We start from the raw sequence: 26556 nt of genomic DNA on the forward strand, positions 1-26556 counted from the left end.
TATATAAGAAGTGTTTGGGGATATAGTTTATATGGATAATATCAGGGTAAAAAGAGGCCCAGAAGACCCTAAAAAGCACATTTCCCATACATTTTACAGATGAGGAAACCAATATCCAAGAGAGATCTGTCATGGAGGATTTATAATGAATGGCAGAGCTGAGATTAGAATGCAGGGCTCCTACATACTCACCAAGTTATATGGGCCGATAGTAAAATGCTGGCACCACTATCCTTCAATCTAAAAATGCCCTGCATCTAGGGAGGCCACCCCGACACACATACATCATATGGCTTAGAAAGAAGACTTTGTCTTCTTTGTGCTGATCTCACAGTTATCTTGTCTGAAAGATAAGCTCCCTGCCATATTCCTAGAAGCCACTGTTTTTCATGATATCTATCTAGATATTGTCAATTTCAACGTCAGCACAGTTGAAGATATAACTTCCCTCCATGGTTATAACGTGGCTCATTTAAAACTTCATAGCAATGAAGAGAAACTTTGAGCTGATCATTCAACATAGCTAAAGACTAACAAAGTAAAAGTCTTAAGTCTAAAAAATAATGGCCTTCATTGCACTATGCCTAGAAATCCATCCACCTGGAAAGACATATATTCAAGATCCGTAAATTCTCTAATTAAAGAAGTACACTTTGTCAAAGAACAAAGTTTAAAAAGCATAAATATTACCTGTGCTATAGTGATACAGAAATATCAATTATCTTGTTTTGTTTTTTCTTGAGGACCTACTACTTCTATAGCTATGCTACCCAGCATGACTATTTAAATTCAACTTTAAATTATTTAAAATTAAACAAAATTGAAAATTCTGGTCCTTGGTCACACGAGACATATTTGGCCCATGTCGCCAGTGATTATCATAGTAGATAGATATAGAATAGATCCATACTATGTTTATAGTATTCTGTGTCCACTCTTTTGTGTTATTCATATTTCATTTATCACTTTCTCAGGATGCATGTAAAATTCAATATATTCAATTAAAAAGTCATAAAATTACATTTTATGACCCATATAATAAGTCACATTACCTTATTTCCTTTTAAAAATAAAACTCTTCAATATAGGCAATAAGTAATTAGTGTAAATACTAGTTATTACAAAATTTTCAGAAAATTGTGAATATTCAGATATATTCACATTTAAGGAATCATCACATAACAGAATGTTCCTCTTTACCTGTCTTCTGCTGATGTCTATGCTTCGCTCTAATTCCATTTTAGCAGCTGCCAATTCTTGATGGTGACTGTGCCGTAAGAAATCAATTGCAGCTGCATGTTGATGGTTTAGTTCTGATCGTAAGGAAGCTGGAATCCAAGGGAAAAAAGAGCTTTAGCATATTGAAAAATATTATTGATACTTTACATAAAAATTACAAAAACCACAGAATATTATTTTTTAAATTAGGGCACTTGTATATGCCCATTAAAATATCATAGACTGTCACAGAATGTCATGAATTTAAAGGTCATCTAACTTTGATAAGAACAAGAAAACTTTCAGCTACTCAAAAGATGAAGGAATTTCCATATACATTTTTATTTTGCCAGTAAGGTGCTAATGGAGATGAAATATTTTCAAGTTTTCTCATTCACTACTAGAATAATATCATTTTAGGACTGAAGAGTACCAGAGCATATATTCATTTAGAAAACAAGTTATCACGCAGGTAAGAATTCTTCCACAATATTTCTGAAAGGTGTTAAGCACTGGCTGGTGAATGCTCTTAGTAATTTGCAAATCATCATTTATATTTGAATTTGAGATTATTTGATATAATCTACATTTACTGAATTCCAGATACTATCCTAAGGGAGAACAAAATATGACCCTGTTCTAATAACTGCACAGGCTACTGGGAAAGTCATCATGCCAAGGAATTAAGTGGAATATCAGAAATGAATATTAGTTCTAATGAAAGCACAGCAGCAGAAGCACCTACACTTCCTAGGAGAAGGAAAGGAGGAATGCTATCACAAAGGAACGGTCACCACGCCTCAGTCTACAGCACTGAGTAGGGGTTCTCCAGGTGGAGAAAGAGAAAAATCATGAATGAGGAAGGGATAACATGTGCAAAAGCAGAAAGAACCTAATCCAAGTAAACTATAGGAAGATGGTGTGGCAGGTGCCCACAGAACATGTGGTCATACTGGAAAGAAAATGGAGCCCAGTCTGAGAAAGTTTTAACATAAAATGCTTCTTACTTATGTTTAGGTCCATGGTTCTCAATCTGGGAGATGTGTGGCAGTATGTCTGAGGGACTTATAGAGTACACAATATCATCATCTGAAACGTGAACTGTACTTGAAGATTTGGGGGAAAGCCATGACTTTCATGTTAATATCTGAGTAAAATGCAGATTACATATAATTTAAAGCTAAAATATGAGATGACTTCAAAGAAATGCTGTGCTTGTAGCTAGTCAAGGCTCTTCTTGAGGCCTCCACGTAGGGCATAAGTGCAGTGTCCCCTTGTATGAAGGGCTGCTTCAGTGGAAAAACTTGACAGGCAGTGAGGAAGGACACGGGAACCAGTCAAAGATTTAAAGTTGGTATGTTACATGGTGAGATTTGAGTCTTACACAGATTAGCCAGACTAGCGTCTGAAGGATGAACTGCAGGAACAAAGATCAGCAAGAAGGTTATGGCAATAACCCAAGTGAAAAATGATATGTCTATGAAAAGTGGAGGAACTAACAGGATGTGCAAGCAAAAGAAATTCTCCTAGCTTCCTGGCTTGGACAACTGAGTAAACAGTGACACCCTTAGTTAAAATGGCAGGTACAGGAATGGCAATACACTTTGGATCTGCGAGAGATGGTGAACTAATATTTAAAAATACAGAGTATAAGTTACAATATCTAACTTTATAATATGCAGTAAGAAATAGAAATCTAATTTACAAGGAAAGCAGTTTGGTCTAGAAATACATATTTGGAATCACTAGCACAATAGATGGTAGTTGGAGCCACAGCTGTGAATCCAACCAACTAGGAAAAGGCTGAAGACTGAAAAACAGACCCAGAAGGCTGGGGACTAAAGATTGGGAAACAGCAATATTTAACATATACATGGAAAACAGGACTAGAAAATGAAGATCCTTAAAAAAACAGGGGTCAGAATGCAGTGTGGCGAGTAAATGATCATGGAGAACATGGGGGCGGGGGGAAGATTCAAGGTCAAGGAGGTCAAATAATGCAGACAGGGCAAATAAGATGAAAGCTAGTGAGAATATATGGATTTGGAATTTCAAAGTTCAATGGTGACTTCAGGGACAATAATTTCAATAGTATAATGGGGGCAAAAATGTAGACCTGAAAAATCCTGACAAAAGACTAGTATCTAGAATACATGAAGAACTCCCAAAATTCAACAGTAAAAATAAAACCAATCCAGTTAGAAAAGAGATACAGATGGCAAATGAATACGTGAAAACATGTTCAACAGAAGAAGCCATTAGAGAAATGCAAAATAAGATTCACAACAAGATAATAACCATGCTCCTATCTGAACACCTAAAATACAAAACAGTGACATCAAATGCTGGTAAAGATGTGAAACAAACTCACTCATTCATTGCTGGTGAGGATGTGAGAAGGTACAGCCACTCTGGAAAACAGGCAGTTTCTTAACTAAACCTACAATCATCATCTGATCCAGCAACTCTACTCCTAGGCATTCATCTCAGAGAAATTAAAGCTTACACGTACACAAAACTGAAAACACCAGATGTCCTTCAATGGGTAAAGGACAATTGTCCTTCAGCAATAAAAAGGGACAAACTATTGATACATACAAGCTGGATGAATCTCCAGAGAATTATGCTAAGTGGAAAAAAAAATCCCCCAAGGGTGACATATTATTCCATTTATAACATTTTTTAAATGACAAAATAAGGGGTGCCTGGGTGGCTCAGTCAGTTGAACATCTGACCTCAGGTCATGATCTCACGGTCAGCTGTGCGGACAGCAAGCTCAAAGCCTGGAGCCCGTCTTCAGATTCTGTCCCCCTCTCTCACTGACTCTCCCCTGCACATGCTGTCTCTCTCTCTCAAAAATAAATAAACATTTTAGAAAATGACAAAATTATAGAAATGGTAACAAATTAATGGTAGCTAGGAATTAAAGGTGGGGAGGAAAGGGAAGTAGGTGTCGCTATAAATGGAAAACAGGGCTACTCATGGTAACGGGGGTGTTCTGTGTCTTGACAGTATCAACGTCAGATCTGGTTGTGATACGAACTACAGTTTTGAAAGATGTTACCACTGGAGGAAACTGTAGAAGGTGTTCAGAGGATCTCTCTGTATTACTTCTTACAAGCTCATATGAATCTATAACTACCTCAAAATAGTTATAAAGTTTAGTTAAAAAAATAAAGTTTAGTTAAAAATCACAAAAAGTCCTTTTGTCAACAAAGAGGTATTTAATCAAGTTTCAATGGACTAAACAATAGTGCTAACCCTTGGCCTGATTTTACTTTTTCTCATACAGTTGTGGAAAGTCTGTGCTTCCCTTGGGCCAAATTCTCCAAAGGCTACTTCTGCATTGGACTATATGGTCTTCGTATATAAAGACAGGACAGCAGTTCATTTTTTAATTCTCCTTGCTCAGCAGTTTCTGTAGCATGTAAACATGTATTCCACGAGTGTCTGATAAATACTCTCACTATGATTTTCACCCTGGCTATCACAGTCGCTTGTCACAGGGGAAGAGGAGAGAACTATGATGACCTGGTCTAGGGCTCCCAGCACCAGGAGAGATGATATATTGGGTCAAATGGCTTTGCCTTTGAGGCCCAAAGTGGTCACAACACTTTGGTCTTCTTTGTTCCCAGTTCCTACTTGGAAAGCGTATGCCACTGATATGTGACAACATAAAATAAACACTATTAAGAGATTTTGGGGAAAAAACCAAACAGAAGGAAAATGAGATAAAGTTACAGAACAACACCAAACTCTCCACCGCCCACCAAACTCTTCAAATACCTGTGCAGTATTTCTTCAAAACTCAACTGATCTCTTCATAAGAAGGGTAGTAATTTGAACATTTCAAAGATTAAAATTCCAATAAAAAAACCCTGAAAAATACCTAAACAAAAAGTCAGACCTAAACAGGAGTTTTCTCATACAAACAAAATCCTGAAGTGGAAAACAAACCAACCCATATGACTATCAAGTCTAAGGACACATGGCTCCAGGCCTGTCTACTCCTTTCAGTCACCGGAAAGTGGAAAGTCAGGGCAACTCCATTTAGTCTGTGAACAGAAGGTGGAAGCCCCAGTGTTGCGTACATGGCCAGAGAACGGAGAAAGCTGAGGGGACCTCGCTTCTGTGTTCTATCCAGTCTACTCCCCCATACTCACCTCTTCATCCGGTAACTTCAAATATGCAAAACACTTAGATATTCATTTTGGTGTGTCAAGCATTGAAAATGAAACTGTGATTTCATGTTGAATTTTAAAGAATATACAAATAAATACAACAAGATTATAATCCTTTCAAAATACCAAGCATAGCCTTTCCTTCATCTTCTAATTCAAACCGAAGAGTCTGAAGTTCCTGTTCCATTTCTATCCGGAAGCCCTCCATGGACTCTCTGTGTGCATCTTTTAATGACTGAAGCTCTGCAGAATGTTTTTGTTGTAAATGGTTTTCAAGAGCCTAAAACAGGAGAAACGTTTTTGATTTATTATGTTAGAATATAGGAGAGAAAATGAAAGCAAAATAAAAAATTATTGCAGGGGGAGGCAAAATAATATATTACTAAGACCCAGTTATTTAAGAAAACAAGGCATTTTAATTCATCTTCAAGAATATTAGATATAAGATAATGATCATTAGAAAATACATTAATAGTAATTGTTCACTTCAGTAGAACAATTCTTATGAAACCAGTTTGATCCAATATATTATGTTCGAATTGGGATGTGGGCCTTTACCTAAGGTAGTTTTCAACTCAAATCATTTTCTAAAGTTGCTGAGGGGTGTAAGCCACCTAAATGAATAATTCCTCTGTGCACAAACTTAGGAAGAGAGGAGGAGGGCATTAACAAGATCTCTTAGAAAGAGAGATGACAGGCGGCTTTTACAAATCCAACCTTATCAAATATTTTGTAGTGACTTTCTACAGGCATTTGTGGACAGAAGCAAAGCTGTGAGAGTAGGGAAATAGAAAAGTAAACAAACCCTTCACATGATTAGTTCTAAAAGCCTAACCAGAGAAAATAGACAACACATATGTGGCTGAAACTAAGAGAAGATATGTAGCCACAGGAGAAAACCAGAGCTCAGCGTACTTCAAATAATACAGACTGAACTGTGACAGGAAGGGTTTTTCTTACCATAATCTGTAACATGTTTTGTGGAGTCTTTCAGGTTTTCTCTATATAATATCATATATATCATATCATATCTGCAAAGGGTGAAAGTTTTACTTCTTCCTTACCAATGTGGATGTCTTTTATTTCTTTGTTATCTGACTGCTGTGTCTAGAACTTCCAGTACTATGCTGAATAAAAGTGGTGAGAACAGACATCCGGGTCTTGTTCCTGACCTTACTGGAAAGGCTGTTTTTCCCCATTGTTAGCTATGGGTTTTTCACACATAGCCTTTATTATGTTGAGGTATGTTCCCCTCAACCGTCTTTGCTGAAAGTTTTTATTATGAATCAGTGTTGTACTTTGTCAAATACTTTTCCTGCATCTATTGAAACGATCATATGGTTCTTAGCTTTTTTCTTATTGATGTGATATATCACACTAATTGAATACTGAACCCTTGCAACCAGGGAATAAATCCCACTTGACCATGAGTTGATTTTTTTAAATTTTACTGTATTGTTGGATTCAGTTTGTTAGTACTTTGTTGAGGATTTTTGCATCTATGTTCATCAGAGATACTGGCCTGTTGGTCTCTTTTAGTGGTGTCTTTATCTGTTTTGGTATCAGGATAATGCTGGCATCATAGAATGAATTTGGAAGTTTTTTTCCTTTTTCTATTTTTTTGCAATACTTTGGGAAGAGTAGGTATTTAACTCTTTAAATGTTTGGTAGGTTTCACCTGTCAAGCCATCTGACCCTGGACTTTTGTTTATTGGGAGTTTAATTACTGATGCAATTTGTTTGTTGGCTATTAGTCTGCTCAAATTTCTTTACTTCTTCCTGTTTCAATTTTGGTAGGTTACATGTTTCTAGGAATTTATCCATTTTTTCTAGGTTGTCCAATTAATTGATATAGTTTTTCATAATATTCTCTTATACTTGTTCATATTTCTGTGGTATTGGTTGTTATTTCTCCTCTCTCACTTCTGGTTTTATTTATTTGGGTCCTTTGTCTTTCTTTTTCTTCCTAAGTCTGGCTAGAGGTTCATCAATTTTGATGATTTCTTTTTTTCCAGAGAACTACCTCCTGGTATCAGTGATCACTTTTTATTAGCTCTATATCATTTATTTATTTCTGCTCTAATCTTTGTTATTTCCTTCCTTCTGATGGTTTTAGGTTTTGTTCTTTTTCTGGTTCCTTTAGTGTAAGGTTAAGCTTTTTGAGATTTCTCTTGATTCTTGAGGTAGGCCTGTATTGCTATAAACTTCCCTCTTAGAATTACTTTGCTGCATCAGAGAAATGTTTTGAACTATTGTGTTTTTGTTTTCATTTGTTTCCATGTACTTTTAAATTTCTTCTTTTATTTCTTGATTGAACCATTCATTGTTTAGTGACATGTTATTTAACCTCCACGTGTTTGTGGTCTTTCCAGATTTTTTCTAGTGGCTGACTTCTAGTTTCATAGCGTTGTGGTCAAAAAAGGTGCATGATATGATTTTAGTCTTCTTATATTTTTTGAGGCTTGTTTTGTGGCTTAATATGTGATCTATTCTGGAGAATGTTTCATGTGCACTTGTAAAGTGTGTATTCTGCTGTTTTAGGAGGCATGTTCTAAATATATCTGTTAAGTCTCTCTGGTCCAATGTGTCATTCATTGGACATTGTTTCCTTGTTGATTTTCTATTTAGATCTATCCTTTGATGTAAGTGTAGTGTTAACATTCTCTACTATTATTGTTCTATCAGATTAGTTCCCTAACGCTTGGTATTAACTATTTTTTGTATTTGGGTGTTTCCATGTTGGCTGCATAAATATTTACAATAGTCATATCTTCTTGTTGGACTGTCCCCTTTACTGTTATGTAAGTATCCTTCTTTGTCTCTTGTTAATCTTTGTTTTAAAGTCAGTTTTGTCTGGTAGAAGTACTGCTACTCCAGCTTTCTTTTGACATCCATTTGCATGATAAATGTTTCTGCATCACTTTCAACCTGCAGGGGTCTCTAGGTCTCAAAAGAGTCTCTTTTAGAATGCCATTGCAATTTCCATAGTAACTGCACTGAAGCTGGAGAATCCTTGGGTAGCATGAAAATTTTCACAATATTAATTCTTCCAATCCGTGAGCATGACATCTCTTTCACTTTTTTGTGTCATCTTTGATTTCTTTCATCCATATCATAGTTTTTCAGAGTACAAGTCTCACCTCCTTGGTTAAATTTATTCCTAGGTATTTTACTCTTTTGATGCAATTGTAAATGGAATGGTTTTCTTAATTTCTCTGATAGTCTGTTATTACTGTATAGATATCCAACAGGTTTCTGTATATTAATTTTTTATACTGCAACTTTACTGAATTCATTTATTCTAATAGTTTTTTTGGTGGAGTCTTTAGGATTTTCAATGTTTAGTATCATGTTATCTACAAACAGTGATAGTTTTACTTCTTCCTTAACAATTTGGATGCCTTTTATTTTTCTTATCCAATTGCAGTGGCTGGGACTTTGAATACTAGGTTTAATAAAAGTGGTGAAAGAGGGCTTCCTTATCTAGTTCCTGGTCTTAGAGGAAAAGCTTTAAGTTTTTCTTTGTTAAGTGTGATGTTAGCTGTGGTTTTGTCACGGATAGCCTTTATTATATTAGGGCATGTTCCATTTATATCAACTTCATTGAGAGTTTTTATCATAAATGAATGTTGAATTTTGTCAAATGCTTTTCCTTGCATCTATTGAGATGATCATGTGATTTTTATCCTTCATTTATTAATATAGTAAATTACACTGATTTGCAAATATTGAACCATTCTTGTATCCCTGAAATATATCCCATGTGATATGATGTATGGAGTTTTCTAAATGTATTGTTAAATCTGGTTTGCTAATATTTTGTTCACAGTTTTTGCATCTATGTTCATCATGGATAATGGAAATAAGGCCCAATTCTTAACCAAAGAAACTTCCTTAACTTTCCAGACTTTCTAGACTATAATTTATTGGATAGGCTAGTCGATTGTTTTTAATGGAATGTGACTCTGTTTTAACAATTCCTTTATAGCCTACTACTACTTAAAATAGTTGCCTGCAGCCAAGTAAAGGATTAAAAACAACTTATTGTTAGTAAAACTGAATTTTCTACCAAATATTTTGTCTTGATTATAAAGTCCTTACGAGAAAATGAAAAATACAGCATTAAGAAATAAACTGAACCAAAATTAATCACACTATGACATGTCAAACTAGTGTTTTACAGAGAAGGATAAAGTATCTATTTGATCTTTTGCATGATCTGTCTGTATCACTACTTATTCACATAATCTTTAGGGATATATACAGGGAATTGTGCTTTTTTAAAGTCTCTAATTTCACTGTGAATTTTTTATAGGAGGAGAAATAGTGTGAAGACAAAAGTGTGGTATAAAAAATATAAATTCCTTAGATACATGTGCCTTTTGTAGATCCAAGCTGAGAGAGAAAAATGAAAAATCTGATGAAAGGCAATTATAAGTTCAAAATAGTATTAAGTGATTATAGTAGTTACAGCTCAGCAGGACCATGCTAAATTTATTTAACCACCATCAATTATATGACACATCAGATGGTATTTTGGTCTTATCATGAATTTGGGATTATGTTGGGAAACAAATAAAATGTTGGCCCTAGTCTAATTTGTGTAACTAGTGTGTATGCTTAATCATTTTGTCCCCCACAAGAAAAATTCTAGAAAACACAATGAAATAAAGCTATATATAATTTTTGGGGGGCAAAAATGAATTCTTAAGAACACGAAGGCTGATAATTATTAGGCTGTTGGATAACCTCTGAACATATATCATATTAAACTTACCCTTTGTTCCTTTTCCTTTTCTTCTTCCATAGTTTGAAAAGCAAGGACATGTGCTTCTTTTAAAGATTTGTGTCTCTGTTGATGTTGTTCCTCTAATTCCTCAAGCTCTTGTGTAAGTCGTTGTCGTTCCTGTGTGAACTGGGCCTGCAGCTGCTGCAAAGAGGTCTGGGACTGGGAAAGCTGCATCTCCAGGTTCTGCTTCAGCAAGGAGATCTGCGCACAGAACGGTACCCGGTGAAGAAGAGACACAGGGCACACTTCGCAAGTTTCCAGTCAAAAGGAAAAACGCATTTCAGAGATACCAGCTAAAGTAAAACAACTGCCTTAACTACGTATACACTTAAAATGTTTTGCAATATATTCATAAGTGTTTAATATTTAGGTATCACCACTTGTAATTCTATTTTTGATAGTTATTCTAAAAATAGACAGTCTTATTGGTATTAAGTCTGTGGGCTCTCTAAAGAACACCCCACATTTAGAAATACAGTGAACATCTATGTTACACTGCAATAAAAATTCATAATATGAAATAAAAACAGGACAACTAATGTTAATGTATTCATTAGGTTACGGTCGTTCAAGGAGATAATGTAAATAGTTAAATTGCTTATTTGTGAGGTGGTAGAGTTGAGTAGTTAAGAATGTGGGCTCTGAGTTAAAATCCTGGCTCTGCCACTTACTAAGTCAATTCCTCACCAGGCCATGTGAGTTGAAGTGTGTGACGACACATAGTTCACTTAGAACAGCCCCTACCATGTAATAAGTGCTCAATAAATGTTAACCAAGATTACTTGAGGATTTAAAACATTACTCTTTATATAACATTTTCCTATTTATAGTTTAGAATCCTTATGTAAAAAAAAAAGATTTTCACTTTTGAATTTTGATTTAATTCAAAGGATTTGTAACCTTCAAGCTTTTTAAAACCACAAACATCCCACAGTCCTCTATTTATATCCTCACAGTGACAGGTACTTTTCCTCACTTAGGAAAACTAATTTGTTACTCCTTCTGAAACAGACATCATCCTAAATATGTCTGAATTTCTTCTGAGTATTTTAAAATACTTAAAATTTAGACCCTTTTAAAGAATAAAAGCACAAAACACACGTGTGTGTGTACATACATATGTTTTATATAACCATTTAATTCGATCTATTCCTCTGCTCATAAACAGGAAAGTGTAACTTGGAGCTGGATAGCCATATTGTAATAGAAGTCTGAAGCTAAGAGGAACAGAGGAGAACCAGGCAGAAAGTTGTCAAGTGTGTTCCATTACGTACTTTAAGATGCTATATGTGTTTATATACAAGTAAAACAGTTTCTGTGGCCAAGAAGGTTAAGGGAGAGAGGAAACTGTAAAATGAGTTTTGTAAATGGGACAAGACTTTCTTGATTGATGAAAGGCACGTATAGGATGCCTCACATGTCTCACAAAGGAAAAGGGACTTAAGGAGAGAAAAAGGGTGGAGAATCATCAGAGATGCAAAACATAAGAAGGAAAACTGAGGAGAGTGTGACAACAGCAGCTAAGGCCATACTTGTAGAGTAGAAAGACTAAGACAAACTATACCATGTGACTTCTCACCATTTTATGCAAAGAAAATCAGGATGAAATGAATATTAAGGACAACCGAGAAAGAAAGAGTACATTACAAAAGGGTAAAAGGCAACAAAAATGTGTTGTATGTGAACACTAATGTGTAATTGGTAGCCATTTTCTTCCCAGCTAGCTGGCCCTTGAAACAGAAAAAGCACCTACCTGCCCGCTCTCTTCCCAAGTTCAACCCTTGTCTCAGACCCAACATGGGGACTCATGTGACATCCTTGTCTCTGGTGAGAACTTGTTAGAACATACATGGGGATGTTAGGGAAAGTATATATTACATGTAGAATAATGATTGATATTGTCAAAGCTATTAATTGGCCCCTGGCCAGGTAAGGAGCAGTGAACAAGCTGCTGACTAAGCTATCTGCCATGGCATGCACCCGCATACACTCAGAGAAAAGGGGCATGTTTTTCCAACTTGCACACAGGTACCATATGGACCAGTAGTAGCCCTGGGTTCCAGTCTTTTAATTAAGTGTGCACCTTGGGGCGCCTGGGGGGCTCAGTCAGTTAAGCACTCGACTTCAGCTCAGGTCACGATCTTGCAGTTCGTGGGTTTGAGCCCCGCATCAGGCTCTGTGCTGATAGCTAGCTCAGAGCCTGGAGCCTGCTTCAGATTCTGTCTCCCTCTCTCTTTGACCCTTGCCTGCTCATGCTGTCTCTCTCTCTGTCAAAAAATAAATAAAACATTAAAAAAATTGTGTGCACCTATATTAGTAAGAAGCCAATCAGCTCATAGCAGTGGATCTTATTCTCTGCAGTACCCACTTCAAAACTTCACTGCATCAAAAAGCTCTCCCATATGTTAATTTGACTATAATTGACTCACACTTTAACTATTTAAGGATGAAACTTATGAAGAAATAGAATATTTAAAGTGAGAAACCACAGGAATAGAACAATAACATGTTTAAAATCTATGGACACTTTTGGGGCACCTGGGTTAAGCATCTGACTCTTGATTCTGGTTCAGGTCATGATCTCACAGTTCCTGAGTTTGAGCCCCATGTTGGGCTCTGTGCTGTACAGAGCCTGCTTGGAATTCTGTCTCCCTCCCTCTCTGCCCTCTCTCTTCCACTCTCAAAAATAAATAAACAAACTTTAAAAAATTGTAAAAAATAAAAATAAAAAAATAAAATCTAAGGACACTTTCAAACCTCTCTAGCTTAAATAAAATACATTAAAATATTTTATATCATAATGTTTACCTTGAAAAAATTCCAAAGTATTATTTTTCATTTTGGGATATAAGATTAATCTTTGTATCTATATTCAATAAAATATAAAGATATGCAAAAAGGACATTATCATGCAATTTAATATTCAGATATACTTAGATATTCTGTATTCTTAACTTTAAAAGCACACCAAAATAATATTAAGGCTATCTAAAATCTCTAAATTCATGCTCAGTACCATAAGATGAATTATATGCAGGAAGCCTTTATCATGCAATGTAGCATCAAAACTGATTTTGCTCATTTTATAAATAAGTTAGTAGCATTGCATTAAATTATCAGCCTTTATTCAACATGAAAATTACATGGCACTTTCAAACAGAAAAATGAGCAAAGCAATGTAAAATGAACTAATGTTTTTTGTATAGCTATAATTTAAATAGCTCAGTATACATTATGGAAATACCTGTTAATATAAAATTTCATTAATTCAAAATAAAAGAGAACAAAGTTTTGCATCAACTAGTATAAGCAATCTTTATCAGTACTTTTATTACAGAATTATAGAAAGCCATTTGTTGAATAAATGAATGAGAATGGTTGTTCAAATTATATATTCAAGGTATGTAGTTATATGCTATTAGTTTATTTACATCTGTTATAATTCTAAATTTTAATGTTTTTTTGCTTTATTGGTTTTAAATAAACCAAAAGAATCCTTACTTCAGAAAAGAATGTTAGTCATTTAAAAAATTCTTACCCCAGGAGTTGGATATGGATTATATAGTATATTCTACAATCAATAGCTATGAGATATTTTGCAAACTATTTTAAAGGCCAAGAGTAATGGCTACCTTCAGATCTCTACCACTTACAACACTGCTATCTTTTCAAAAATAAACTGTTGTAAAATTTTCTAAAAGACTAAAAAGCATATGGATACATTTTTCTGGAGAAAAGAAAGCTTTATCTATTTCCTAGAGGGCAATTTCATAAGGATTCTATACCTTCACAATGGTATTATGAAAAAACACCCTCAAAATATAAAATGAATCAAATCTGAAGTACTGGATATGATAGGATGTCAAAATGGGACACGGAATTATGTTAGGCCAAAATACTTCACAATTTTGACAAGAAAAGTCAACACAAATTATAAGAAAATCTAAATATTATGATACCAGTTCAGTACTTTCAAATATATAGAGCAACATTAAAAACTGCTAACAGAGGCTTAGAGGACAGTAAGGAAGACTTATTCGTAAATCAACAACTTCTATAAATGTTCATGTAAAATGTTTGAAGGTCCCTGAATATTTTAATACTTTTTTGTTTTTAACCACTAACTTGCTATTTTCAAAGAGTCTAGCTAAAGAAGTAAATTTAAGCTTAGAAAAATTATGACCATTCTGAATTGTTCATAATTTCTTGGTATTTTTCCAAGAAAACCTATAAATGGAATTTATGAACTAAGAACCACAAAAATGCCTACTTAATGTCCTTAAGATATTTCTGTAATATGTTCCCAATTACCCTTTCATTCTTAGTTGAAAGAAATTAGAAAGCTTTTATAAAGGACGAAGGTCTCAATAACCACTCATCTTTTAGAACAAGACAATATTTTTCAGACAACTTCTGGCCCTGAGGACCCCAGGATGTGTGGAGGGGTGAGCAGGGCCTCACTCTGCTGAACAGCACTGACGCGGCCATCTTTAGTTCGGACGGGGACGGCTTAGAGGAGCTGATCCTTAATGACTGATGTTCCCAAAGGGAATTAATTAATGGGGATTTCATTGTGTCACCAACTCCTTTTACCTTTTCTGTGGATGAATCAAGGGATTCTAGTTACTAATACATTTAACTTCAATTTAAGGTTGTGTTTTTCATTTGTAAGCATTTAAGTAAAGGTGACTATGTTGTCACAAGTATTCTGAAGTACAATGAATTCTGACAATAACCTTACCTTATTTGGGCTCATATTCCTATCTCAATCAGTACATTTGTCAAAAAGTCTGGATTAATATAGTGATCATGCCCAAATTCTTACAATGTTATATATGAATTTCTAACTGTAGCCTTCTTTCACCAACATTGGGATAAATATCCTTGTTGCTTATTTTTTTAAACTTTTTAGGGGCACTTCAGTAGTACACTTGGTTAAGCATCTGACTGTGGCTCAGATCATGAGCCATAAAAGTTTAAGTTTAAGAGTAGATCAAGTCTTTTCTTACATAGCAGAAATAATTTAGGAAGGTATGAGGAAAGAGTTTCACTCCAGAAGTACCAAATTTTTACAGGACATCTCTAGTCCCAAGCTTTGAGTCCTCTAGGGCAAGAGTTGGCAAACTGCAGCCTGTTGTAAGTTAAGTTTTACTAGAACATGGCCACACAGATTTGCTCGTAATTATTTACAGCCACTTTCATCCTACAACAGCAACAGAATCAAGAAGCTGCCAGAAAAACTGTAGGGCCTACAAGGCCAAAAGTAGTTACCCTCTGGCCCTTTACAAAAAAAGTTGGCGGACCTCTGCCCTAGGATATCAAAAAAATATTCAAAGATGGTCAGCTCTGTTCTTTAAGAGAAGAGGGTTGGGAATGGTAAAAATAAATCTCGTTTTTTCTCTTCATATTATATATGGAAAATTTTAAATGAGTATTTATATTGGAAAATTACTTTGAAGCTTAATTTCTGCATATTTAAGTAAAAACAATATCTTTTGGCAATTCTTAGGAAAGGGACTTATTTCAAACACTTAAATATTTTAATAATTACAATTTCAAAGTGTAAATTATGTCCTGAATCTCTTGAAACTTCACAACTGACACTTATTTATTGATACTACTTTTTCAAAAAATAGTTTAGCAAAAGAAAAAAATATATTTACACTTATTTCCATTGTTTTGACAATTAGTTAATAGTTTTCAAAAATATTTTTCAGAGTAATTTAAATAATGAATTTTATGTTTGAAAGGTAAAATCTTGCTTGGCTTTGTAATAAAAATCTGCTTATTAATACAATGTGGTAGATGTATGCACATACACAAACGAAGGGGTGAAAGTTAGAAGCGCTTTTGTTACGCATATACAAAACATAACTTATTGAATGCCAAAGTGTGTTTTTTATATCGTGAGTTAAAGCTTTAAAGCAGTAATGATATTTATGCAAATTCAAAAGTGCAACATGCCCTGTGTACAAATTGTAAGTGCCGTTGACTTACATTGTTGATAGATTTATGCAAAGCTTCACCCAGAGAGTGCCGCTAGGAAGAAAAGATCAAAGGAATAAAGGGAAACATTCAGAAATCGACTAAGTGAAAGAAAGAGGAATATAAAAGGGAGAGTAAAACACAGAACATTAATTCTAATATCCTCAAGAAGAAATAAGTTGAAAACCGTTTTTGAGAAAGGAATTAGACCAAAAAAGTTACGACACATGGTCTAAATTATCCGTAGTCCCCTAAGACATCATCTGAAGTTGGTGTGGTTGGCAGACTTACCTGTGCAAACTACGGAAGCCCAGTGCGGATAAGCCAGGGGTCGGTTGGAAAGATAATGGTTATTAAAGGACCCAGAGGAAATACTACTGTTCAAAATTCCTCCCAGAAATCTACAACATAAAATGCTCCAAAGCATTATTATAATCAGCACTGTTATAAGGTCACGAAAAACTTCTCAAGAGAAATGAGCAGATGAGAACTGAAATACTAACTTGATTGACTATATAATTTGGGGGCCAAAAATAAATTCCAGATAATCATTAAAAATGTGAACAATTTAATAATAATCTGGTTTTATACTTAGGGGAAAGAAAGAAGAGATGCTTTTATATCTCTTCAGTCCTGTTTCCTAGGATATATTTGGCAAAATTATTTATGATCTGGGTTCATTTTTTAGAAGTTCATTGAAATTTTTAGTGATATAAAACAAATGGAAAAACCCACACTCTCTCTTTCCCAACATGAGAGAAAATGTGATTTCATTTTCAATTGCCTGATTTTTTTTTTTTTGCTTTCCAAAGAATAGTATTTTAAATTTATATTAGTAATATAAATAGAAAAGTTCCTGTGGAATATTTTTTACTTTGGACACTATAAATTTTCAGATAGAAAGTAATTCTTTCTTTCATAATGTGATTATTCCTCGGTGTGTCATAATCTGAACCTAGTTTTTATCAGGTAAACAATTTTTTACTAATAATTTAGACTAATTTAATATAAGATACAGTTTAAGATACAATATACCAGAGTTATAAAAATAAGTTGAGAAAAAAGATTAATTTCTATTTGGTTATTCCATAACTGATCAATTTAAAGGTATTCATTTATTTAATACATAAAGTTATATACAGAAGACATAATATACAAAATATATATTTTACATATACATATATACTTTCTCTTTTATATATGTTAGTTATATTAATTTTATTTACCTCTTCTTTATGCTTTCTCATACTCAATATTCTTTATGTTGAGTGTCTTTATAGACACTTCTTCAAACTTCACAAAACTTATGGCAAACTGAGGGACTTTTAGTTGTAGTTACCCTTTTATTTCTCAGAGGTGGTGTTCTAGTATTAGAAGTTAATCAAAATGTATGGAATTTACTTATGAAGTATATTTGACTTTTCACTCTTAAAGGTATCATCGGACAAAAATATGTATGTTACTTAGGATTCCTGGACTAACTGATAAGCTGGGCTAACAAAACATATCGTAAAATGGCATGCCAGGTCTTCCCTTAGGAATTCTAGATTTTAGACTTTATACAGCAGGAGTGTAGTTGAACACGTGGAATCTAAACTCACATGGGCACTGCCTCTGTTGACACACTGTTACAGGCCGTGGAAATATCCAAACCAAAAGACACAGTCCTTGAGCTGTGACTGGGGGTGACTCCCATCACAGACTTGGCTGTGGCAATGGAGGTACACACTAGTGCTATTGGGTTGCAATACCCTCATTGGTTAATACATAAATGAAGTAGCTTTATATTTACAATTAAAAAATCTGTATTGGGGTACTACTAAATTCCAGGAAATATCTTGAGTACAGAGTGATATAGAGAGTTGAATAAGACCATAAAACAAACATACAAAAAACAAATTAAAAAAATAAAAAGTTGATGATATTGTAGTATTCTATAATAAAAAAAAAAACAGTTGCTGTGATAGGAATGACTGGAAGCGATATTGGGTTGATGGTAAGGAAAGATCTTTTGAAAGAACTGACACTTGAACTTGAAATCAACGAAAAAGCCAGCCACAAAATGAGATGATTGATCCTGGGGAAAGTATGTGCAGGCGAACGGATCAGCTAGCACAAGGAGCCTGAGGTGGAAGTGAGCTGCAAGTGACTGGATGTACATGTGATATACGTGCTGGGGGGAAGGTTTGTGAAGGTGACAAAAGATGGGTGATTTTTCCAAGGCCAGGTGGTTTAGGGTCTTGTGGGACAATAAAGGAGTCAGAATAAGAGCCTTAATTCAAAGAAGTGCCTCAAGAGAATTTTTAGGAGGTGCATGACAAGTTCTGATTACGTCGTAAAAGACTGCTTTGAGTGCCATAAAGAAACGTGACACTGGGGAGGCTGGATAGGAGGCTAGTATAATGGTGGCTTGGCGCAGTATTTACTAGGGTACATGGAAGGTGATGCTGTGTTTTGGAGGTGGAATAAATAGGACTGACAGATTACATTAGAGATAAAGGAATGAGAAATCAAGGATGACCCTTCTGTTTTTGTTCTGAGCCAAAAGCGGTGCCAAGAAATGAAAATGATGGGTTGGCGGATGGAGATTGGAATCCGTATTTTAGAGTCAGGCATGTGGTATTTGAGATGCCAATGAGCCAAACAAATGATTTTGAGTTCAGGTGAAGATATCAAGGCTAGAGATTTAATTCTGGAAGTCACTGACACGTATATGGTATTTACACCACAACACAGAGGAGATTCCCCAAGTAAATGTCTGCTTGAAAGAATATTGGGTGAACTAAAAATCTGTATGCAAAAATGTTATTTGGCAAGCATTTTATATAGGCAAATCCACGTTGATAAAACTGATGCCCTATAGAATAGTCCATTTCTTTTAAAGGAACTTAAGCTTCTTGTTAGTTTTTGAGATGAGTGAAAAGGGCCTCAGTTGATAGCACTCATATATCTCAACATAGAAGGCCTACTAAGTGTGTTCCGGGATTTCTTTTCTTGAAGGATGAATATAATCAGACTTCCAGATAAGTGAGAAAAAAACTGAAAATAACTAAAAAACTTGCTGTGCTTAATAAGAAATTTAGAGCTTTGTACGTAAGAAACTATGCTCTTAGTAGTCATCGCATTTGTTCTAAACCTGAGTTGATTCATCTAGAAAACAGCACAAGGTTTTACACGTTGGCAATTTGCAAACATACTGGTATATAAATATTAAAATCCACTGAATTGCAGCTTTTGGAGAACAAAGACTAGGTCTTATTCACAGTTTGTATCCAAACTGCCTAAAAGTATGTGGCAAAAAGTAAATGAATCCATGAATGCTTATTTCAAGACTGAATGAATGATATACACTTTTATTATTTAGTTTTTGCTAATCTCTACCTTACTTTTCCTTTCCTCCATAACATAAGCAGTAAAAAGAAAGTTTCAAAGTTAAAAGGAAAAGTCATTCAGAAAAAAATATATCAACATCATTCAGAAAACCTGTTGACAAAGGTCAAAAGATTCTAACACTTCAAAATGTATCCTCTCACAGAAATAAACTAATGAGTATACCAAATATTCTATTTGTCCTGAAAATACTGATCTGCACAAAGACTGACAAGAGGGAACAATATTCATTTTTTTAAAATGTTTTTTATTTATTTTTGAGAGACAGAGAGAGACAGCATGAGCAGGGGAGGGTTAGAGAGAGAAGGAGACACAGAACCTGAAGCAGGCTCCAGGCTCTGAGCTGTCAGCACAGAGCTTGACGCGGGGCTGGAGCCCACGAACTGTGAGATCATGACCTGAGCCGAAGCCGGAGGCTTAACCGACTGAGCCACCCAGGCGCCCCGGGAACAATATTCACTGAACGACACCTAACTTGTCCCACTGTATCCTATTCTCCGTAGTGTACAGTTTTGAAATTTCAGTACTTGAGTATTTCATACTCCTTATTAAAATCTTTCAACAGCTCCTCATTGCTCTTTAGATAAAGTCCCAACAAGACCCCAAGTGATCCAACCCTGCTTACCTCCCCAGCCTCCTGGCTCTCTCTTCCCCAGAGTGAAGGTGTTTGGGGACTGCCTGAGGGCCTTTGCACATATGTACCCTTCTGCTTAGGATGCTGTTCTTTTCTCTTGCCCTGACTCCTGCTTCTCCTCCACATCTTAGGTAAAGGATCCTATAGTCAAAGAAACCTTCCCCAAGTTCCCAGACTATGTTAGGTTCCCATGGTACACATGCTTATAATGAATTAATGTATCCAACTGTTATTTCTATTTCCCTTCCATTCTAGATTCAAAACATTGGGAAGGCAGAGATCATTAATGACTCCATTATGGGGCTAGCATACTACATGATAAATCAGAAGGACTAAATTTTTAACAGACGTCAAAATGTCATCAAATGTCGACAGAATAAAATTCTCATTACTAAAACAAGAAATGTCATTTATCAAATTATTTACTTCCTTGAAACTATATATGTGTGTGTATATCTATATATATATATCTTACACTGTAATTCAAGTAAAATATGCCAAATTTAATGAAATGTTCCAAAATTCAATATTCAATATGTATTATAATTTTTAAAGCAAATTATGGGGTCTTTTTCTAATATTAGTTTCAAGGTTTACTAATATCGACAGAAAAGCAACCAACAAATCCAAGTTTTAAGAATGAAAATCACAACTTCAATAATTCTCCTAGGGACGCCTGGGTGACTTGGTTAAGTGTCTAACTTTGGCTCAGGTCATGATCTCACAGTTCATGAGTTCAAGCCCTGCGTTGGGCTCTGTGCTGACAGCTCAGAGCCTGGATCCTGCTTCTGGTTCTGTGTCTCCCTCTCTCTCTGCCCTTCCCCTGCTCATGCTCTTTCTCTTTCTCAAAAATAAATTTTAAAAAATTTAAAAAATAATTCTCCTAAAGCAAAAAATAGAAGAAAAAGTCATGAACAATTGTTCAGTATTTAAACAAAAGTAGTAATAACAGGCATATAATAAATGAAATTAAAGTGGAGACAAGCTAATATGTTGGATAATTCTTAACACTTTTCTCAGAGATTATCTTAAATCTTTTTTTTAATGTTTTTTTAAAATTTATTTTTGAGAGAGAGAGAGAGACAGTGTGAGCAGGGGAGGGTCAGAGAGAGAGGGAGACACAGAATCTGAAGACAGGCTCTAGGCTCTGAACTAGCTGTCAGCACAAAGCCTGACGTGGGGCTCGAACCCACAAACCGTGAGATCATGACCTGAGCTGAAGCCAGACGCTCAACTGACTGAGCCACCCAAATGCACCGGAGAGTATCTTAAGTAACTTTATAATCACATACACATTGAAACTTTTTAGATCCAAAATGCTTTTAGTATCTTGTCATATGAAATAGAAATTTATTGATTTGTTATTACAATGCTATCTAAGTGTCCATAAGTACTTTTCAGATGTGTTCTGGGTGCTTCTCCCTCTGAAAGAGGCACAAACTGTTCTGCATTTCATCAAAGGTCTTACTACAGTATTTTGCAGAACATACATATATGCTTAGTACATATTAGTAACTACGCAGTATTTTAAGCATCCCTTTTTAAAGCCAGGTGTAGATATCATTGTTCCATCTCTTCACTCTCTTTTTCTAAAGGTACCAACTTAAGAACTGGATAAACTTATTCTAAAAAGGGAGGTTTAGGTAGGGAAAAGAAAATTAAACATTTTTAGATTTGCAAATTAATTCAGAAAACAATTTAGTACTGTTTATCTCGAAAGAAAAAAAAATCTCAAGATGAAGAACACTAACAACATAAGTCTGATAAAAGAGAATATAATATAGTTAAAATAATGTCATTAATTTTGTTTTTGAAGGAAAGAGAGGGTGCAATTGAGCGACGAGTGGAGAGAGAGAGAAGACAGAGGAAGAGAGAGGAGAGGGAGGAAGAGAGTCCCACGAGGGGCAGAGAAAGAGAAGAGGGGCTCACCGAATCAAGGCTCATGTCTTCCCACGGTGGGGCTTGAACTCACCCCATGTGGGACTCAAACTCACAAACCATGGGATCATGACCTGAGTCAGTCAGCTGCTTAACTGACTGAGCCACCCAGGAGCCCCAATGTCATAAATATTTTTGACTAAAGAGAAATGAAGAACAAGCTTACATGTTTTCTAAAAGACTGCATATTAACTTTGAATTCAGAGACTAAGGTATGAAAGACAATGGATGTTGGCTGTTTTTTGGCAGACTTTAATTCCATGGCACATTTTCTGAGAAAGCAAAATTGGGTCCTGTCTGCTATTCTCACTCTCTACTCTAGGTGGCTTTTCTCTTTTCTCCCTATGTTATTACCCTTCACTCTTCTGCGTTTTCCTTTGACTTTCTTTTCCTTACTCCAGTCATCACTTCTCCCAAGGCTCAGGCTAGAGCTGATGTTTTCCTATATAGTTTTCTGCTCTCCTAATTTCTAGGGAGAGGGTTCAGAACCTTCAGGGTCAGCTTCATTGATGTTCTACTGCTGCTCACGGCTCTGTCAAGGTCTTCAAGCTAGCTGGGAAGAGATGATTATTCCAGCTTCCTTTCTAATCTCTTTACCTCAGAAACCACTTGTATCTGTTCTTCCATTAAAAGGTAGTATTGCTATTCTTTTAAAACAAACATAAAAACTGATGCAAATATAATCCTTTCATTCAGTAGGCAGAAATGCAATTTCTAAAGAGAATTCCTTCCTCAAATAAAACTTAATTTGAGAGGAGACAGAGCTAGCAAAATGAGCACTGAGCCAAATTTACTCTGAATTTTTTAAATAGTCTAGACCATTGCTGTCTAATAGGATTATAACTTAGAGCCACATGAATAGTTTTAAAAGTTTTCAGTAGCAGCACCTGTGTGGCTCAGTCAGTTAAGCGTCCGACTTCAGCTCAGGTCATGATCTCACAGTTTGTGGGTTCAAGCCCTGCATTGGGCTTTGTGCTGTCAATAAGGAGCCTGCCTCGGATCCTCTGTCCCTCCCTTGTTCACATGCTGTCTTTCAAAAACAAAAAAGTTTAAAAAAATTAATTTTTTGTATTAAAAAAAGTTTTCAGTAGCCATATTTTTAAAAAGGTAGAATTATTTCGGGGTGCCTTGGTGGCTCAGTGTGTTAAATGTCTGACTTTGACTCAGGTCACGATCTCATAGTTCGTGGGTTCAAGTCCAACATCAAGCTCTGTGCTGGCAGTGCAGAGCCTTCTTGAGATTCTCTCTCCATCTCTCTGCACGTAATAGCTCATGCGTGCGCTCTCTCTCAGATAAACTTAAAAAATAAAAATAAATAAAAATAAAAACACAGTCTGCAACAGCCATAAGAAGCTGGCTTCTCAGTTGCTCTTGAACAACAACTTAATTATTTTGAAAAATTAAAAAAAAAATTTAGGGAAGGGGAGAGAGGGAGGGAGGGAGACATAGAACCTGAAGCAGTCTCCAAGTTCCATGCCGTCAATATGTACCCAATGCTGGGCTCAAACTCAGGAACGGCAAGATCATGACCTGAGTCAAAGTCGAACACTTAACTGACTGAGCCACCCAGTTGCCCCTAGCACTTATTTTAATGCTCTATTTCTTATTCATGTCACTGCTCTTTCCAATTGAGTGTGAAACATTCTAAAGTTTCCTGTGATAGTAGAATCAATACATCTAAAACCAAACTTCCCATCTCATCATCCCACTTCTCCCCAGTTAAGGAGCTCATGACTTTTGTCTCTCAGATGATGTTCTTCCTTTTGATTATTCTGGCTTCAAATCCTGAGTCAAGTTTAACATTTATTTCTCCCTTACCAAAGTATTCCATCAAATTACATGATTTTTTCCTTTATAGTTTCCCTTGTATTCTCAGTGAAATAAACTTAATTCAGGTCCTAAATAGGTAGATTTATTAGTACTTCATATATTTGACAACTTCCTCTTCAGTAGCTGTGCCTCAGCTTTTGTTCACTCCATTCAACAACTACTGAGTGTTTATTATATGCCAGGGAGTTTAAGCAGCTGGGTATGCAATAGTGAAGAGCATAAAGACCCAGCTCTCATGGAACTACATTCTAATAGGAAAAATAATGAATATGATGCTATATAGTAGGATGTTTTGAAGAAACACAAAGCAGAATAAGAGGACACAGAGTGATGGAGGGTGCTCTTTTAGAGAAAGTGGCTAAGGAAGATCTTTTTGAAGCATTAAGATTGAGCAGAGAATTGAACAAAGTGAAAGAACAAGCCATAAAGGTCTAGGGAATGTGGGTTCCATGTGGAGGCAGGTGTAAAGGCCCTGAGACGGATTAATCTTGGTGTGTGTGGGTTCCAGGAACTCCAAGTCTTCCAGCAAGACTGCAGAAAAGGGAAGGAAGTAGTGGCAGGAGATGATGTCGGTACGGGACAAATCACAGGCCATGGTAAAAGTGTGGATTATAAGGTAGTAAGTCTGAAGCAGGAGAGTAACATGATCTAACTTAACATTTTAAGAGCATCACTCCAGGGGCACCTGGGTGACTCAGTTGGTTAAGCACCCAACCTAAGCTCAAGTCATGATATCACAGCTTAGCTGGTGAGTTCAAGCCCCATGTTGGGCTCTGTGCTGACAGCTCAGAGCCTGGAGCCTGCTTCCAATTCTGTGTCTCTCTCTCTCTGCCCCTCCCCACTCACATTCTGTCTCTGTCTCTCTCTGTCTCTGTCTAAAAATAAATAAACATAAAAAAAATTAAGAGCATCAGTTGGGCTGGTTGGGAAATAATATGTAGGCAGGCAAGGGAAGTAGCAGGAAGATCAAGTGCAGGTTCCATTTGCAGTGTAGGAGAGCCCTGCAAGTGCTGGGAAACGGGCAGATCCTGGGTGTACTTGAAGGGAGAGCAGCAGGAAATGCTGCCGGACTGATTGGTGGCCCAGTGTGAGCAGTCCGAGATGGCTGAGCAGTGAATGGATGGCAGAGTCTACGAGGAGGAATCTGGTTTCGATTGAGGGGTGACCGTTGGGTGTATCATGTGTATTCAAGAGTTCTGTTTCAGACATTGTAGATGAGTGAGAGGTCTCCATTTCATCCTCATTTCAAAATCACAATCATATTAAGCTCCCTAAAATGAAATTTTTAACATGTTATTCTCCTATCCATAAACCTTGACAGACTCCCATAGCTTACTGAGTGAACTTTGAACTCCTATGCCTGGAAGTCAAAATTTTTCACAATGACCTATCTTTCCGGCTATCCATACCTCATTTTTCTCCTCACACACAGTGCTTGGGAAATAAGAGTATATTCAATAAAATGTCAAATGAGTAAAAATATTTGTGTTCATCATCTACTCTATTTGAAAGTCACATTAAAGCTGACCTCTTTAATGAAAAATTTCCCAGACACTTGGGCTGCGTTACTCTTTCTCTATTCCACACTCCCACCCAGCAGTAAGTTGATAAGGATGTAGGCTCCCTGAAAAATAAAGCCCTGATGTGCAGCACATGCTGACATTTGTGGTGTAAATACTCCCAGCATGGATGACTGCCAGCCACCAACATGTCCCAGAATATGGAGCTGAGAAGGCATGTACACAATCACAACTATGTGAGCTGGGAGGAACCAGACCCAGCACAGCACAGCTCCTATAGTACAGACTGTACAGACCATTGACAGTCACTCACTGCAGAGTGACTCTTACTGTAGGTATCTGTATACAAATCTTTCTCTATTCAATTGTAGATATGTGGAAGGCAAAAACTTCGTTGTGTACAATGGTGGCTATCACCAGCTACCTTGGGGCCTCAAAGTTCAAAATGGAGAGTCAGACCCAAACAACAAAGTCCCACAATTCTATGTCTGAATGTCCAGGTCTATCCCAAATCTCAGTCTACTGATTTGAATGAGAGAATTTGAATATAGTCATCATGTTGGACCCAAAATAAAATCTTCCCTGAAAACAAGATGAAATAAATAAATGATGACATTTTAATCACAAACAGAAAATGTGATCACATATGACTCTATATAGTCATTTTTCTTTGGACAGAGTTGAAGAGTAAAAATGTAGTTCTTTTACTTTAAAGGAATTCAAATGTACACACTGATTAGCCCAGAAAGCATACCTAGTTTTGGACTAAGGTGTAATCATTAGAAAACAAAACCATGAAATATTAAAACTAAAATTATGAAATTAGGTTATGGTCAGAGCACAGAATAAAAATAATAGCTTTGAGAAATTTTGATAAAGTAAAAATATCTGACTGAAGAAAAGTGAAATTCTTAGGCCTTTCTTTGCCCATTTCTTGATAGGGAAGTTTAAATCAAATTTAACTCTCAAGAGATTAAGCTCACAGGAAAGAATTTATTTCTTCTTTGCTCTAAGCAAAATGAAATACAGGTAAACCAAGGCACAAAAATAGCCTTGTGTTAAGTTCACTCA

At 35.9% G+C, this 26556-nt stretch overlaps 1 protein-coding gene across 4 annotated transcripts in view; it reads right to left on the reverse strand.

The window, feature by feature from the left end:
• The window catches only part of FAM184A (family with sequence similarity 184 member A), a 119609-nt gene that overhangs the window by 14606 nt on the left and 78447 nt on the right, over positions 1 to 26556 (reverse strand). For 3 of the 4 annotated variants that reach the window (XM_029945379.1, XM_029945378.1, XM_029945377.1), the window contains exons 10-12: positions 10177 to 10389; positions 5526 to 5679; positions 1201 to 1328 (exon numbers count right to left, since the gene is read on the reverse strand). In XM_029945379.1, the coding sequence (XP_029801239.1) occupies positions 1201 to 1328; positions 5526 to 5679; positions 10177 to 10389 (495 nt within the window). Of the gene's footprint in view, positions 1 to 1200; positions 1329 to 5525; positions 5680 to 10176; positions 10390 to 16185; positions 16228 to 26556 lie in introns of all 4 variants that reach the window. The other variant, XM_029945376.1, reaches the window with a different exon arrangement.

Source organism: Suricata suricatta, chromosome 7 (assembly GCF_006229205.1).
Source record: "Suricata suricatta isolate VVHF042 chromosome 7, meerkat_22Aug2017_6uvM2_HiC, whole genome shotgun sequence".
In the NCBI taxonomy this organism is placed as follows: domain Eukaryota; kingdom Metazoa; phylum Chordata; class Mammalia; order Carnivora; family Herpestidae; genus Suricata; species Suricata suricatta.